The 17,584-nt window shown below is 39.9% G+C and overlaps 1 protein-coding gene across 1 annotated transcript; it reads left to right on the top strand.

Moving 5' to 3' along the window:
* Positions 1-688: 688 nt before the first annotated feature.
* LOC146617915 (uncharacterized) lies at positions 689-6,680 on the top strand. Its single transcript, XM_085371878.1, has 6 exons — positions 689-758; positions 2,718-3,023; positions 4,452-4,601; positions 5,705-5,746; positions 6,396-6,448; positions 6,528-6,680. Exons 1-6 carry the CDS (start codon positions 689-691, stop codon positions 6,678-6,680), a joined length of 774 nt encoding a protein of 257 aa, XP_085228004.1.
* Positions 6,681-17,584: the final 10,904 nt, after the last annotated feature.

The raw sequence follows: 17,584 nt of genomic DNA, 5'->3' as shown, positions 1-17,584 counted from the left end.
TTTATTTGAAATAACATTGTGTTTATTCAATCGTGAATACATGTAGTTGGTGAGAAACATGCAAATGTGCATTTATCTTCTAATCTGCAGATGTCTGTGGACATGCAGGATACTGAGTGTTGTTTCTTAGAAGAAAAGTTGCTGCTGGAATTCTTAGAAGTTCAGATGTTTTTTGATGTCGTGTTGAGCACTCCTGAACCTGTTCATACAAGATGAATGTTGCAAAACAGCAGAAAACAAGAAAAATACATTTATGTGTAATGAAAAGTGAAAAAAGAGTGCTGTTTGTTTTTCCGTGTTCTAAATTTAAACTTTAATTTGTCCTCTAAGAGAAACAGGATGTAAGAGTCTATGTTCTCCCCCAGAATATGAAGGAAACTATTTACTCTTCCTGACTTTACCCACATCATGTGAGTGACATCCTCCTCACAGTCTGCACCACATGTCCATGAACCCCTTTGAAGTCTTCCGTTACGGGAGGCGCTTATGATACTGAAGCTAGATAAATTGGTGTTGGTGTAAGTTCCTGTCTACAGTTTCCTCCAGGCAGGCACAGAAGCTGTCACTTGTGTAGAAGTGTAGAGTTTAGGCTTTACATCACAGGGGCAGCTGAAAAAAACGCACACACAGAAAGGTCAAAGCCCAAGCGCCGTCGCAAGAGGCCTCCGAGCAGCCTAACGCTTCCATCATGGGTGAAAACACCATCACGAAGCCTCTCGGGCTAGTTTTTATCATCACAGCTCACATGGTGTTCAACGGTAAGCCGTCTCATTCGTAACTGTTTTACTCCGTGACGTGTGAGAGGTTTTGTGTCCTGGCAGCGCATGATGAACTTGACTGTCTGTTACATTTATTGCTCCCTGATTCCTCTGACAGTTAGTTAATGCACTGAATATTTTGTATGTAACTCGTTGTAGTAGGTCTCTAACGACAACTCAGTTTCCCCCACTCAATTACCATTACTGAATCATAATTGGGGAGTTCCACAAAGCTCTGGTTTTGTGACTCAACTTTATTTGTCGGTAACCCTGTTTCCACAAGTGGTTTGTTCTAAGTTTTGCTGCGGTATCTGTTAGAGTTTTATCACAGACGAGCGATATTAAAACAGGGAACTGGGTGTTTCAAAAATGTTGAAAACACTGACACATTCTGGATAAAACACTGTGTGCTTGTGTCTGAGGTGAAAAAGGCATTGCAGCAAATTAAAGTTAGTCTGAGGCATTGTGAATTTAACCCTGGCTCATAATGTGTACGTTCTGATGTTAAACAAATATAGCAATCACACTTTTATGATGCCAAAAACAAGCGATCGTACTAATACCACATGCAAGCCCTCAAATCATTATGGAGACATCCGCAGGTGCTTCACACATGTTTAGAGAAAAAACTTGAAAAATAACTTAACTTAAAATAGATATATAACATAGATACACAGATAGAAAACGCTGATTTGGGCTGATTAATTTGGAAAAAGACAACGCAGTAGCTCCAGTCCCCCCGCCGTTCTGAACTTAATAAACAGAAGAGAATAGAAGGATAGTGTATAATAGAATATATTTGAACTTTATTTGTTTCCGTTACTGTTTTTAGTAGGTGTCCAAACACCTAGACTCCTGTTTAAATATAAGTACTTGCTATTTAAAGGTTTCTAATCAACAAATCACATAGTTTCTACAGAAGAGAGACTTTCAAACAGAGGAGATGACACATCTAAGAAAAGTTACTTATCTCATTTCTATATGTGAGCTAACACTGAACATTAGACACAGATGGCAGCTAGATAAATCAGGTAAATCAGTCTGAACTTCGCCTTGGTGCTGTTGCTGGTGGCTATATGGCTGTGTAGACTGATCCAGCACTGCTGGCATTTTACTGTGGCGGCTTAGCCTAGTTTAAACACTACCCTGTAGTTTTACTGTCAGTGATGGAAAGTAACTGTGGAACTTGCACTGAGGTAGTGAGCAGAAGGGAAAAGTGACCCGCCTGTTTCCTTTGTGGAGAGGATCAGTCGTCCTGTGCTGCTTCTGTGGCTTTTAGGTTTTTGAGGATTAAACCAACTGATGTCTCTAACACAGAATATGTCACATGGACTATTCTGTTTTCACTACTGCTTTCTTCCAGCTACCCACAGCTTACACTGTATACTGAAGAGCATCAGTTTAAAATACTATAGGATCACAAAGCGGGGTATGATCATGTGTTGATGAGTGGAGACTGATGCATCATTATGGATTTATTAAATTTAAATTGAATAACAGTAAAAGCATTAGAAAGCATTAAAAACATCAAACTAATTTCTCCACTAATCATAAGATAAGATAAGATAAGATAGAACTTTATTAATCCCTCGGGTGGGTACCTCTGGGAAATTCGGTTTCCAAAAGCACAGCACCGACAGAAGTTACAGTTACAGAATGTTTTATATATATATATATATATATATATATATATATATATATATATATACACACACACACACACACACACACACACACATATAAATACAGAGACGAATATAAGTAAATTATACGAAGGGGATAAATAGAATAGATAGGAATAAAAATAAAAATACAAGTGAATTGCACATTTCAAGTATTGAGGTCTATTGCACCATTGACAATTTACAAAAGTATTGCACATAGGTATTGCACAGTGAGGTGAAGAAGCACTACAGCTCAGTGTTTATAATGCAAATCTGCTCTTCTGTCTCCATACAGACCCCAGCCATGCACAAGTCATCGGGATCTTTGGCAGCAACATCACCCTTCAATTTACATTTAATGTTAGCATTAATGAAAACAGTCAAATTGGAATTTATATAACAGGCGAGAAAAAGATTGACGATTTTAAAAGTGGGAAAGGTTCCTTTGTTATTTGCCCCCAAAACAATTCTGTCTTTTACCACATCATAAATCTCACTCTAAACCACACTAACACCTACTGGGCCAGTTTATTTGGGGGCAACCTAAGAAAAAGTAATGAAGTGAAGCTGACTGTTGAAGAAAGGAACATAAGCTGTACAGGTAAGGACATTTGTTATGATTATAAGCTGCACATAATGAAAACGACTTTAACACACAGTAGAGCAATATCAAGAGCAGACTAAAGTGAAGTATGTTTCCATTATATTCATACAAACAGAGCAGCCATATATAGTATACACTAATTCCTCACCACCTTTACTTCCTCAATGTTTGCCTCTTTATTATAGATCCTGTAATAAATGACATCATCATTCCTAATATCTTTTAAAATACTATTCCAAATTAAAATGATCACTTTAATTAATTGTGTCTGCTAGTATTGACTGCATTAAATATAAAAACCATATAGTGTGTATAAGTGTCATGGATCCAAGGTTGTTCTTAACCAGTTAGTGAAAAGTTTAAAGCCCATATGAAAATAAGTCACTAACACACTATTAAAACAGTAGAACAAATTAAATATGATTGTCACAGAGTCCTGCAGGTTATGTTTTTGCCACATTGTTGATAAAGGCTCAGTTAGAACAGAAATATTTAAATAAACAAACAAAAATAGCTCCTCGTTCTCAGATCATATTGCTGGGCATTTAAAGGATAGCTGACATTCAGTCAGTCCCATCTGCTGTAGATACTTACCAGAGCAGTAGGGCAATAATACTGCCTTCCTTTCCTAGCCTGTTTGAATAAAAAGCACTCTGTTGCTTTGACCTAAATGCTAAATACTGATGTCACCATGCTAGCATCTTGCTATCCAGCAGGTGTACATTAACCAGCTTTACAATCTAGGCAATCAAAGCTATCTAGCGTGTCAACATGTTCTAGCGTTAAATATAAATTATGTTTGCAAATATTTGGTCAGAACTGGGCTACTGAGCAAATTTACCTCTCTACCTGACAAGGAAGCCAGCTTGAAAATCAGGCACATCAAAGGGTTTGCAGTGCATTCACGGGGGACACAAACAGCAGTGTCAGTTACATTTATCCTCACAGAATCGCAATTTGCGTCATTCGTGGAGCTGCTGAGATGTTTGAGCGTAAAGCAGCTGATATGAGATTGACTGATGTACAGTCCCATTATAGATAAAATAATGAGCCTTTTGTAACCGCTTGGTTACTATTCACATATTCAGTATGTTATTTGTTATTGATTACAGAAAAACTGAATACTGATCACTGTTTCACATTCTCATTGGTTTACAGTGTCAGCTTACAGCCCATAAGAAAGAGTCGAAGTGTGTAATTTTACTGCCTACCATGCTTTATTTCTGTTGCTGATGTATGTTATAAATATGTATTATACTGCATTAGTCTATATGTACTGGGGAAATATGCATAGATCCATTGGGATCTAAACTTATTCAGTATCTTTAATCATTTTTATTTTTTGTTTCATTTCTTTTCATAAACGTGGTGCGAAAATATGAGTGAAGCTCACATATTTTCATGACTTTCTTTTAACTCCTACAGCTCCACCGCCGTCGACTAAACCCACAGTTTTCAATGAAAGTTCCAATTCCCTTTCCATCAATAAGATCATCATCATCTTCGCGGTTTTACCTGTGGTCCTGTTAGCAACAGTACTCCCATGGTTGATCTGTAGTCTCGTGAGACCCAAAGGTAAGCAAATATACGGTCCAAAAACAATCTTTACCTTCACTTTTCACTGATATGTTGTGTTGTGTCTGTTATCAGAGTGTGGCCAAAACTTTTATTATTTTTTGGAGACGTAGGATTTTATTTCATTTCCATGCTGTAGTCTGAACGTAGTGTCAGCTGAGTTGGAATAAAACACATCAGGAACCTTTAATTCAATATTCTCCACATATAAATAGTAAAGGGGTATGAAGCCAAATTGCGTGTGCGGGGCTGCAGTCAGTAGTATTTTCTAGTTTTTCAAGCAAACAAAGTAATGGTAAGGAAACACTTGTTATTCTGTGGAAAAAATTTGCAGTTGTGTGGTTAGATGCTCAAAAATGCAAACCAGATTGCAGTTTCACATCCTTCTGATAGATGCGATGATTCATCTCTTTTGAAAATAAGTCCTCCTTCAGTGCATGTAAATCTAATTGTGCCTACTATCACTGAGAGATGGGTGGAAAGAAAGAGCTTGCATTATTTGTTCACTAATACGAGTGCGCTTTCACTTCAAAGACAAACCCCTCTGGCCTACTTTGAGTAGGAATGCTGCCACGCTGAAATAATCTGACAGCCCCCGTGACCTCAGAAACCGCACTAGAAGAGTTCCCGTACATGTATACAAATGCAAGCAATTGCTGACTGCGCACTCCTGCATCGTGCCGTGCTAATTGGGCCCAGCCGCTGTCCACGAGTAGAGGTTTTGCACAAAACCGACAGATGCTGAAGAGAAACTGCGCTCTGTCTTTGGCAACTTGTCCTGGTGCATTTGCACCGCTAGAGGATAAAGACAACGTGACTTGTTCGGCATAAACTTACAAAAAGCTTAGACCTAAAACTATATTATAAAAGTCAGGCTTGACTAAAACATTTAGTCACAAACTTTAGTTAAACTAAAACAAAATTAAAACATTTTACTTTAGCACAGCTTATTATAATCATTATTCGTTGAAAAAATATTGTTAAGCATTAAATTTTTCGTCGTCCATAATTTTGGCTTGCTATCACTTAATCTGAACGCTAATTTGTTTAATTAATGGTATTTATGTAAGAATATCGATAGCTTTTTTTATATCTTTTTCCAGAGGCGGGATCAGGAGGTGATGCTAAGCCTAGCTTAGCATTAAGTAAGTAAAAAGCAATCGTAACTCTGTGTAAAGGTAACAAAATGCTGATATTAGCGTGAAAAAAGCTCAGGAATAAACATGCAATCTCATCATTGAGCTCAGTAACTGAACATTAACATTATCATTGCAATGATAATGTTTAGTTTGTGTTTAGTCTAAACCGGCAAAGCGAAACCCGGTCTCCTGCGCAACAGCACAAACACTCTATGTGGTTACGACGTATTTGACGTGGATTCGTGCTTTTGATGTATTTGACGGTTAATTGCTTTATTTTTATGAACGTCTAACGTTTTTTTTCCTTATCTGATGAATCAGAAACTTATCTTGGATGTTATTTCCTTTATACTCCTGGGTGCTGTGGCATACTCCTACTCCCTACTTCCTATGAGCTAAAAAATTCCAAAACATGCGGCATTTATGTCTTTAATATTGAGATTTGACTATTTTCACACTTTTTTAAAAGTATGACAATGGAAAATATGTAAATCGGGGATAAACTGACGTGGTTGATGGGCTGTAACAATAAATTTGATAAGAAATTTTTTATTCGAACGTCCCACGAATGCTTCTTCTGCAAAACTCAAAATATAGTATACATGACCGATTTCACCTATTTTGTAACATTTCACCTGCTTTTCTTCTCATGCAGACAAACAACAGCAACAACAAGAAAGGCCGCAAAGCTCCACTCCCACAGTGCAGGTAAGAAAGATTTTGATCTGCTGTTAGAGAAAAAAATAAGCCTGGAAATTCTTCAGCCTGACTCGAGTTGCCTTCGCAGGAATCAGTGGCGTCGTTGAGCAGCGTGTCTGCACCCTCGGTGATCTACAGCGTCTTGGACTTCCCCAAAAGACCTCCGACAATTGTTGAGATCAACCCAAGAGATACAGAGTATGCTGCCGTCAGCTATCTCACAGAAAAGAGACACATGTGATGCACAGCTCACTGTTCGACTAGTGTACATAACATAAATCTAAATATATATAAATATAAATTTCTTGCAAGTGTTAAAAATCCTGCTTTTGTTATACAGGGATGTCTTATTGCACTATATCTCAAACAAAAGAGTTGGGAGAGGAAGAGTCTGCATGGGTAGTGTGTATGTAGGTGTCACTTTGTGTTTGGTGGTCTCGAAATTGAGATGCATGCTGCTGCGGCAAACCTCAAGCCAGAACATAATACAGTTACAGTGACAACCCAGCCTCGCAGTTAGCTTTCAATTTTTCTTTGCTGTTAATTTGTGTCGGGGGTATCCGGCCGCTAAGGAATACTTAACAGGCGATAAATTAGATTTTAGATTTTCTTCAGACCAGAAACACAAAGCAAGCACTTCCTGTGTACCCAGAGTCTACTGTACATCACTGCTCTGGGTCTCACTGTGTTTAATAGCTTCAGTGAACCACACTGATGCACTAGGTGATAACACAGGAGATGTAGTGACCCCTACAAACTTTGCTCCCTCTGTAGAGCACCAAATTTAGGTTGTTCTACCACTGAAATAGCCTCACTTCTGTTGACTAAAAACTACACTGAACAATTCTGATGCTTTTAATATTTAAAAATCTTTAAAAACCTGCCAACTAAGCACATGAATTTAGAGACAGCTTTGGAAATGTGGATATCCAAACCTGTTTGAACGGGATATGTTACCAAAACTCTGCAGCTGACACTGTCTTAAGTTATAAAAGTATCCCAAATGACAGAAATAACTAAAGCACGGTATCCTTTGTTAGTTCCTGTAAAACAGGGATGCCAAATTAATTTTACATCATGGGCCACAGACAGCCCACCAGTGAAACTACATGATAAATATGTAGACTAGAATCAATTACTAATATCTACACTTAATCACTCTGGTGTGGTATGAATGTCAGTTCCTATTTATCAGTTGGAAAAGCTACAAAACTCACACTTTGTAGTTTTGTAGCTTTTCAGTTAAAACTACAAAATCTTCCAAAGCTGTCCTGTGGGCCATATTGGAGTCTTTCCTAGGCCAAATCTGGACCCCAGACCTTATATTTGATGCCCCTGCTATAGAACCATAAATGACCTTGTAAGTGGAAAAATAGGAGTGTTTCCACTTTAAACAAATGCCTAAATCCACATGTGGCTGTGATTACACCTCCGAGTTCACTTGGAGTCTGGTTGAAGGAAGCGCGTGCTGGCACGTGCCGTTGGTGTCACTGTATTGTAGTGGCTCATGAGAATCCCAGCACTTACTTGCACACTCTTGTAGATGCAGAACATATAATAAAGGTGTTATGCAGCAAGAAAATAATGCAAAACTTTCACTCGCTGTTTCTATAATTTAAGAACCAAAACCACTTGGTTAGTGTGATGAAGAGTGTGACACATGCCAGTAAGCTCAAATTTCTAAATTACCAAGTTGATAATTTCAGATGCAATTTGCACAATCAAACAGCTGCTAGAGGTCAGTTTTAAAATGGGTCCCAATAAGTGGCTGCACACAGAAACTAGGGGCTTTTATTTTGTTTGAGTGGAAAGTTTTGACTGAGAATGCATCATCATGCAATCCCAGGCTGAAAGGTTTTACACTTTGATGACATTTCCAACATGAAAACCTTTCATTTTCCGCTTCACCTCATCTCCAGAATTCATCTTCACTCCCATGCTGATAATCGCGTGAGAGCTTAACAAGCTCACTTTTGACTTTCAGGTTTAGTGACTTCTTTTGCATCGGGGTATTTATCACAACACGGAGGAAAAAGTTTCAGGGACACCGTCCATACATGCTTATAGATCAGTTATAGACCTTTCAGCTTATCAGTACTGTATATTCAAAGGTCACTGGTGATTTTTCCATGAGCTGCTGCATCAGCTCGCCACTATCATGCAAATCTGACAACAACAATCTGACACTATGTGCAATAACTGCATGCATGGCCTCTGAAGTTCTCTTTTTGAAAGCTTATTGATGTCTTTGATTTACTCAGTTCTCATACATCTTTATCATATGTTAAAATGTATTCTCTGGTTTATTGTTCACCAGCTACTCAGAGAAAGAGCAAGTTCATTTTGAAACCCAGCAAGCTTTCAAAATGTACCGTCCTGTCACGTGCTACTTTATTACATACTGCTGAACTGTTTCTAATTGAAATACACAGTTTTTAAGATGTAAATGGATGTAAAATTATCAACTTTATTGTGTGTGTGTATGTGTGTGTAAATACTGTCTTCAGTTCCTGAATGTACTGTACTGGATCTGTGTCACAGAAGGAACAGAAACTGCTCTTTATTTTGATGGCAGCGGTGCATGCTGGGAGATGTGTAAAATAAGTCTTCAGAGTGTTGTTTTGTTTTTAAAAAATCTAATATTTCTGAATTCTTATCCTGTAAAAACACCTCTAAAATAAAATAAAAAGTTTACCTGAGATTCTGGTTTTCTTTATGGTTTTAGTAACTAAAGTTGACGCTCACCACACACAGTTGTGTATTCAAAGAATGCACTGTTTTATCTTCTAGTCTGTGTTACAGTAGGTCGTGGAGTCTTTGGCATGTAAAAATAAGCAGTATTTTAGCACGTTGCAGGGACTTACCCAAGTAAATCACCTATAACGCCAACTTTATTTTTCTGTCAAGACCACGTAATAAAGCGTGATCTTAGGTTATACACAGACGTGGATGCTTTTTCACCTTAGAATAAACTGAAACCTACACCGAAACATTGCAAAGTGTCTTTTAGTGTGCTAAAAGACTTTCGTTTTTAGTGATGCCCCAAACAGGCGTACGGCATCAGCCCTGCAAGGCTTTTGCTACTTGTATTGGCTGATTGGAGTAGGAGGCTGAATGGAAACCACTCAAATGACTGATGAGACAAAAATAAATTCTTTTGGTAGAACCTGAAGTGCTGCGTCTGGTAAACACCCTTCTGCTTAACCCCGAGATGACTGAGATGAAATATTATCTTGACAGCATCACGCTGTTCACACTTCTCATCAGCAGGGACAGTGAGACTGGTTAGAGCACACAAGGAAATGAAAGCAGCAAAATACAGAGAGGTGTTTGAAGAAAAGCAGAGCGACGTGCAGGTCTGGAGCAGCGTGTCTTAGGTTGCATATTCCACTCATACAGATTGTTCCGAAGCCAAGGGACCCTGATGGCAAATCCACAGACATATTTGAATTTAAGCCTCATTCTTTGGAAACCCAGAAGGGCCCCAGCTGAAAATCTAAGGCTTTGAAGTGACATATGGGAGTCTGCATTTCTGATAACGCAGCACAGTGCAGTCTCATACGAACAAGTATAATGAAATCATACAAATCAATCATAAGAAGATCTTAAAATAAATTCTAAAAGATGAGCGAAGCGCAGTCAATAGAGGTGATGTGATGCCATCTGCTGAAACCAGTATGTGACCATCAACCATCAGTATGTGACTGAACTGCAGACTTTATCTTTTATTTGAGATATTAAGCATCACGCCCCCCACCCTCAATGATCGCCTGAAGTCTGGAGCCCATGGATATCACCAGTTGCTTTGTTTCCTCCTCTTTGATGCTCTGGCAGGCCTTTCCTGCAGCCGCCTTCACTTAGTGCTTATTTGTGTATTTATTAACTGATAAGCAGCTCTCTTGGGTTCCGATTAGGTGGTTGATTTGACTTTTTCATCGCCTTGAGAAACCTTTGGGTTGCTTTTGCAGTTTGCAGTGCTTTGGGTCTTTATCCATCTGCACTGTTTGCGGCATTTGTGAATGTGAGCATTGAGTGCTCCTTCACCTGCATCAGCATCTCTTTTGACCTCAGAATAATGAGAGTTCAAGCAAACAGCTACCAAATACAAGTTCCACTGCAGATGTGGAATAACTGTCAGTCTGTGGTAGTGAGTCTCTGAAGTCGGTGTGCTGTATATAAAAGAAAAGTTGTCTTATTGTCCAGATCCTTGTGGACCTAACTGTAAACATGCAGTTTCAAATGATAAATTTCAGGTTTTGGTTATAATACATTTTGCAAAAGTGCATCAGTTAAAGTTAACTCTACAACAAAAATATTTTGCACACTGTCAATCTAAAATCCAGATGAAGTAACAAGCACATCTAAAGTTTGATCAAAAGGAGAACACTTGGTCTATCCGGTGGTACAGCCACAATAACTGAGCTCAGTGTGTTTGGAGTAAACACTTAAGCTGATTGTTCGGTGAGTGAGTTTCTGCCTCCCACGTGCTTGAGGTAAAGGCTTCATTGTTTTCTGTTTGTGTGCATGTTTGCTGCTGCACTCAAGCAGTGGCCTGAGCAAATAATGTGTCTGCACTTTGCACTTCTTAACACCCACCTCTACTGTATCGAGGTTTCTCATAAAAAAAACAACAACCCTACATTGCATTTTCACAAGTGAGACATTGCATTTTCTAACCCAGTGCATCAAGAATGCAGAAAGTGCAACCTTTGATTTAAACTTGTGTGTCATCATTTTGATATAACTGACAGATAGATAGATAGATAGATAGATAGATAGATAGATAGATAGATAGATAGATAGATAGATAGATAGATAGATAGATAGATAGATAGATAGACAGATAGATAGATAGATAGATAGATAGAAAGTGCATTACAAAAAATATGTACACTATAAATGTAAGAAAAACAACTGCATGATGGTATAATACAAAAATAAGGGGTCTTTTGTGTGCCTGACACTGAATGAAGAGTCATTTTTCAGTTTTAGAGAGGACAGTAGGAATGATTTCCTGAAGTGTTCTTGTCTCAGTTACTCATTTGACACTGAGACTCATCTGAATCTTAGGCTACGTTCACACTGCAGGTCTTAATGCTCAATTCCGAATTTTTTGATCAAATCCGTTTTTTTTTGTCTGCTCGTTCACACTACAAATAAAGTGTGACAGCAAACGCGCTCTAGTGTGAACGCTCAAAGCGGCCCGCATGCGCAAAAGAAGACGTCATACACAACGCGCTCTGTTTAGACCCAGAACAAACTATATTGTTTGACTGATGGCCTTAATATAAAGACTTCGGACTTCATGCGACTTGACCGTTCACACAGCAGTCGCTTTCTGAGACATCGGATATGTATCGGATTCAGTACCACATACGAAAGTGACCCAGATCGGATTTGAAAATATCGGATTTGTGCCGTTCACACTGTCGCACCATAATCGCACATAGGGTCAAAAAAATCGGATTTGATGCGCTTTCGCCTGCAGTGTGAACGTAGCCTTAGTTTCTCCTGCCAAAGACAGCAGGGTCAGAATTTGGGGTTAAACAGCATGAAACGTGGCTGCATCCCTGCTGGTTCAGACTAGTGGTGGTGGTGCAGTGGGGTGGGGATATTTTCTCAGCACAAACCAGCTTGTTACTAATTTTGCCCATACCTTTTTCAACATTGTACCAAACATTTGATGGCTACTTCCAGTAGGATAATGTGCCATGTCATTAAGTAAAAATCAACTGCTGAACATCACAGTGATTTCTTTGTACTCACATGGCCTCCACAGAGATGCAGTGGAACGGAAGAACAAGATGATATCGTCTCTATATGGACCAAACATCCTGTTGAATCTGTGCCATGAAGAGTTAAGGCAGTTCTGAAGGCAAATGCTGTCCAACTAAGTACTAGAAAGGTTTACCTGATAAACTGGGGTACATTGGGACTGACTCTTGTGGCCGTTAGAGTAGGACGTAATTTTTTTTAGCTCTAGCTCTAGCTAATTGCTTTGTGCTAAAGTGGAAACTCTTACTTCTAAGTTTATGGATATGCAAGTGCAGTTGTATTTGGGTGGTTTATGCTGATGCCTCACAACAAATAGGCTCAGAGTTCAACTCTCAGCTGGATGGTGCCCTTTTACATGGATTCTGCATGTTTTTCCACTGTCGGCTGAAATTGATGCCATGGATGTGAGTTAGAGAGTGTGCAGTTGGTGCTGTGATGGACTGGCTCTGGATCTGTCCATGGTGTATCCTGCCCTGTTTTTCAGCCAATGACAGCTGAGATTATGCTCCAGCCTGTCTGTGACCCTGAACCGTATAAGCAATTAAGAAAATGGATGGAGTGGATGGATTGACTGTGCGATCGTTGTGCATAGTTGTTACATGCGCCTGGCCTGGTTTTAAAAAACCAAGCATTTGCTTGAACAATTACGGAAAAACTCAGTGTTTACCATTCAAACAAAGGGCAACAGCTGATCAAGTGTTTTGCTTTCCTGAGAAACTGATTCTTTTATCTCTAATCAAATCTTATTTTGTTGATAAGGCGTAACTTTCCTTTTCATAAAAACATTTTCCTTCATCCAGTATTAGGTTTGGTTTTCACACCTCTGAAATACTGCCTACACCTTTGATTTTTTTTTTTCCCCCAGTAAGTCAAACAGAAAAGTGAATCTCACACAAAAAAGGGGAAATTCATTTCATTTACGGCCTCAAGATAACCTTTTTCTACCTATAAATCATTGCCAGTAGAATTCATACTGAAAGCCAGATTTCAGATTATTTTCTGCTGCTGGATTATACTGCCAGAGAAAGCTTACTGCAAGTTTCTCTTAGCTGTGTTCTTGAATTAAATGAGTTTATCTACTAATATTGGTGGTTTTGAATGCAAGCCAACATGCAAATCTCCAGATTTATGATGACAGCTTTACAAGATATGCCTTAAATCTGATAAAACGGGAGAACACCGGTGTACCACAAGGCTGTGTGATGAGCCCTTTCCTCTACTCCCTCTTCACCCACGACTGCAGACCTGCTGATGGTTCCAACACCATCATTAAGTTTGCAGATGACACCACGGTGATTGGCCTCATCAGTGACAACGATGAGGCCGCCTACAGGGAGGAGGTGGATCGTCTGGCTGAGTGGTGCGACAGAAACAACCTGCTGCTTAACACTGAGAAGACCAAGGAGCTCATCGTGGACTACAGGAGGAATGCTGACCCACATCCACCCATCCACATTAAGGGGACGGCTGTGGAGCGTGTGAGCAGCTTCAAGTTCCTGGGAGTCCACATCTCCGAGGATCTCACCTGGACGACCAACTGCTCCAAGCTGGTCAAGAAGGCTCACCAGCGCCTCTTCTTCTTGAGGACTCTGAGGAAGAACCACCTGTCCTCAGACACCCTGGTGAACTTCTATCGCTGCACCATCGAGAGCATCCTGACCAACTGTATAACAGTCTGGTACGGGAACTGCTCTGCCTCGGACCGGAAGGCGTTGCAGAGGGTCGTGAAAACTGCCCAGCGCATCGCCGGAGCACCACTTCCTGCCATAAAAGACATCTACAGGAAGCGGTGTCTGAAAAGGGCTGGGAAAATCATCAAAGACCCCAGTCACCCATCACATGGACTCTTCACCCTCCTGCCCTCTGGAAGGCGCCACAGGAGCCTCCGGACTAAGACCACCAGGTACCGGAACAGCTTCTTCCCCACAGCTGTCAGACTCCTGAACTCTGCCTCCTGACATCTGACCCACGTTAAACTCATGGACTGAACATACACACACCCACAATGGACAACTGTACCCTCAAACACAATAATAACATGGACTGAACCACCACTCACAACCACTAGCACTTTATATAGCCTCTGTAGAAACTATCTACACCCTCACTTATCTTAACTGCACTACTGTATAGCTCTGTGTAAATAATCATTCTGTACATTCGATAATCTTTAATCCTACAACTGTTTACAACTTGCATAGTTCCCATTTCTGTATAGCTGTATATCCCAGATTCTGTAAAGTTATTTATTTCATATTCTGTATAGTTTTTCATATTTATATCCTGTTCATATCCTGTACATAGCTTGTACTCACTACAGCCTGTACATACTTATAGTTATAGAATATTCACAACATACTTCATACCGTGTACATTATAACATACCATAATAGACCCATTTCTGTAATATACTCACATATCTATATTATTGCTAATATATATTGTAATATATCTATATCACTAAAGCACTTCTGGATGGATGCAAACTGCATTTCGTTGCCCTGTACCTGTGCATGTGCAATGACAATAAAGTTGAATTCTATTCTATTCTATTCTAAAATGAAAGTTAAAAAAATACATTTCTCTTCATGTCTTTCCTGCCTGTTTTTGCCACAACCACTGAGTTTTCTGTCAGTTGCTTCGGATGCTGCCACCCCCCTTTCCTGTACCTGCTGCTCCTTAGCCTTCTTGTTCCTGACCGAGCTTCTGTTTGTTTTTTGTTTTGTTCACTTGAGATTTACCTTCTTGTTGGCATAGCCTCTAACACTGTTTTATTTTTTTCCTGAAATACTCACCTCAGAAAAAAGGTGAACTATTTTAGTTTATTTCCATCACCCTTTCCACAAACCTGTCAATATTGGTCTACTTGTCAGTTTCCATATCACGACTGCAGCTTTTGTTCCTCTCGCGCTCTAATGGGAAGCAAAAAAGTCTTTGACATCTCAGAGCAACCATGTCAGTTTAAGTAAACAACTCTAACTCTAAACTCTAAACATTTTCCAGCGAGCAGTAAATCTTCACTGCAGAAGCAAAAAGAGACTAAGAGGTTTCGCTCTTTTGTCCAAACTTTAAGAAGGCACTGCCCTCCTGTGGCTGTGAGTGACAACAACACAGCTTTTTATCTACCCTTCAACCTCGTTTCAATTATTTTGTGAGTCTGCGCTCTCGAGAAACAAGCCAGTATGCTAATATGTGCTAATATGCAGAGAAAAAAACAGGACCTAGGCAAGGAAACTAGGTTGTTGCAGAGGAATAATAGCAGCTGCAGATCATGAAATACAAGCAGTCGTAAGCAAAACAGATGAAACTATGTAGAAAACCTGGTAACAGATTAGTATTATGAATATGTTATCAAAGTGTTGCATCATTCTCTTACTGGACACTTTATTAGTTGCACCTTCCTAATGCTATGGACCAACTTTTGCCTTCAGACCTGCTTTAATTCTTCATGGCGTAGATTTAACAAAGTGCTAGAAATGTTTCTCAGAGCTTTTGGTCCACATTGGCATGACAGCATCACACAGTCGCCAACCAAGAAAATACCCCACACAATTACACCACCACCAGAACCATTGGTGGATCCATGCCTTCATGTTATTCTGATCCCACTGTCTGAATGTCACAGCAGAAATTAACACTCATTGGATCAGAAAATATTTTTCCAATCATCCGTTGCCCAGTTTTGATGAGCCTGTGTTAGCCTCAGTTTCCCGTCCATAGAGGACAGGAGTGCTCAGCTAAGAACAGGAAGATTTCTGCTGACTGGGTGCTTGATGCTGTGGGTCTTCTGCTTCAAGCTTCCATTGTGCATTCAGAGATGCTCTTCTGCAGGCTTTGGATGTAACGAGTGTAGTTTGAGTTAGTGTTGCTTTCCTATCAGCTCAAAGCAGTCTAGAAATCCTCCTCTGATCTCCAGCAAAGGATTTCTACCAAAAAACAGCCACTCATGGATATTTTATGTTTTTTAGACCATGCTCTGCACATCTTACAGGTGGTTGGTCAGGCACAGACACAGGAGAGGAGGCAGAATTAACTTTAAACAAAAAGCAAGTTTTCATTAGGGCTGATGTGACGTGAAACATAAAACAAAGCACGAAACAAACTTGAGCAAGCAACTAAACTGAAGGCAATGACAAAACTAAGGAATCTATGAATAAACTGTGACACTGTGACTAGATTATGACGACAATGAATGCTATGAAAACTGTGAGTACTAAGAACACAATGACATCTACGACTGGACACGGGGAAGGTAACACGGACTACTAGACAGAGGACTTAAATACACACATGAGGTGATCAGGGGAAGTGGAGACACAGGAGGACACAGCTGAGACACAATAACAAAAACTAAAACTAAGGAACCAAGAAAAATAAAGCAGGAAACGTGGACATGACATGAGCAACATGAAAACACACAGACAGAAAATACATGACGCAGAAGACTGGGACAGACTTACACCAGGGGACATGAAGAGACTCGTAACTATAGAGACATGAAAGAACCTAAACTATACTGCAACTCAAGGTAACAATAATAATACTAAGACTTGGTCAAAGGAGCTTGCAAAGAAAAGCGTCTGGACTTCTTTAAGTTGCTTGAAGACGTTTCACCTCTCATCCGAGAAGCTTCTTCAGTTCTAAGGTCAAATGGTGGAGAGTCCCAGATATAAACCTAGTGGGAGTGACCCCCCACAGAGGGACAAAAGGACCCCCTGATGATCCTCTAATCGCCTGAGCCAAGGTGGGAAACTGGGCGTGGGTCCCAATCAGCCAGAGTTTCGGGTGTGTTCATTGTGAAACCTGGCCCCACCTTATCATGCGAATTCCTGAGGTCAGATGGCCCAGGATGTGAGTGGGCGTTAAGGCGTCTCGGAAGGGATCTCAAAACTGGATTATAGATGGCAGAGAGTTGGTGTCGTAAGGTGGGGCCAGGTTTCACAATGAACACACCCGAAACTCTGGCTGATTGGGACCCACGCCCAGTTTCCCACCTTGGCTCAGGCGATTAGAGGATCATCAGGGGGTCCTTTTGTCCCTCTGTGGGGGGTCACTCCCACTAGGTTTATATCTGGGACTCTCCACCATTTGACCTTAGAACTGAAGAAGCTTCTCGGATGAGAGGTGAAACGTCTTCAAGCAACTTAAAGAAGTCCAGACGCTTTTCTTTGCAAGCTCCTTTGACTACGATGACCTGGATGACTGAGAACCTTCACGGACATAATACTAAGACTTAACATAATTTCATAAATAGCCCAATAATATAAAATAACTCATTAACCCTTAACTTAAGAATAGCACATGGATAGAACACAATGTAAAAATAAGAAAACAATAAAAAAATAATACAAAATGCTGGGTCAGAGTGTT

The sequence above is a fragment of the Diplotaxodon limnothrissa genome, linkage group LG15 (assembly GCF_057381915.1).
Source record: "Diplotaxodon limnothrissa isolate DT_005_m linkage group LG15, D_limnothrissa_male_GT1.1, whole genome shotgun sequence".
Classification (NCBI taxonomy): domain Eukaryota; kingdom Metazoa; phylum Chordata; class Actinopteri; order Cichliformes; family Cichlidae; genus Diplotaxodon; species Diplotaxodon limnothrissa.
The sequence above is the reverse complement of the archived record's forward strand: the minus strand, read 5'-3'. Positions and strand labels throughout refer to the sequence as shown.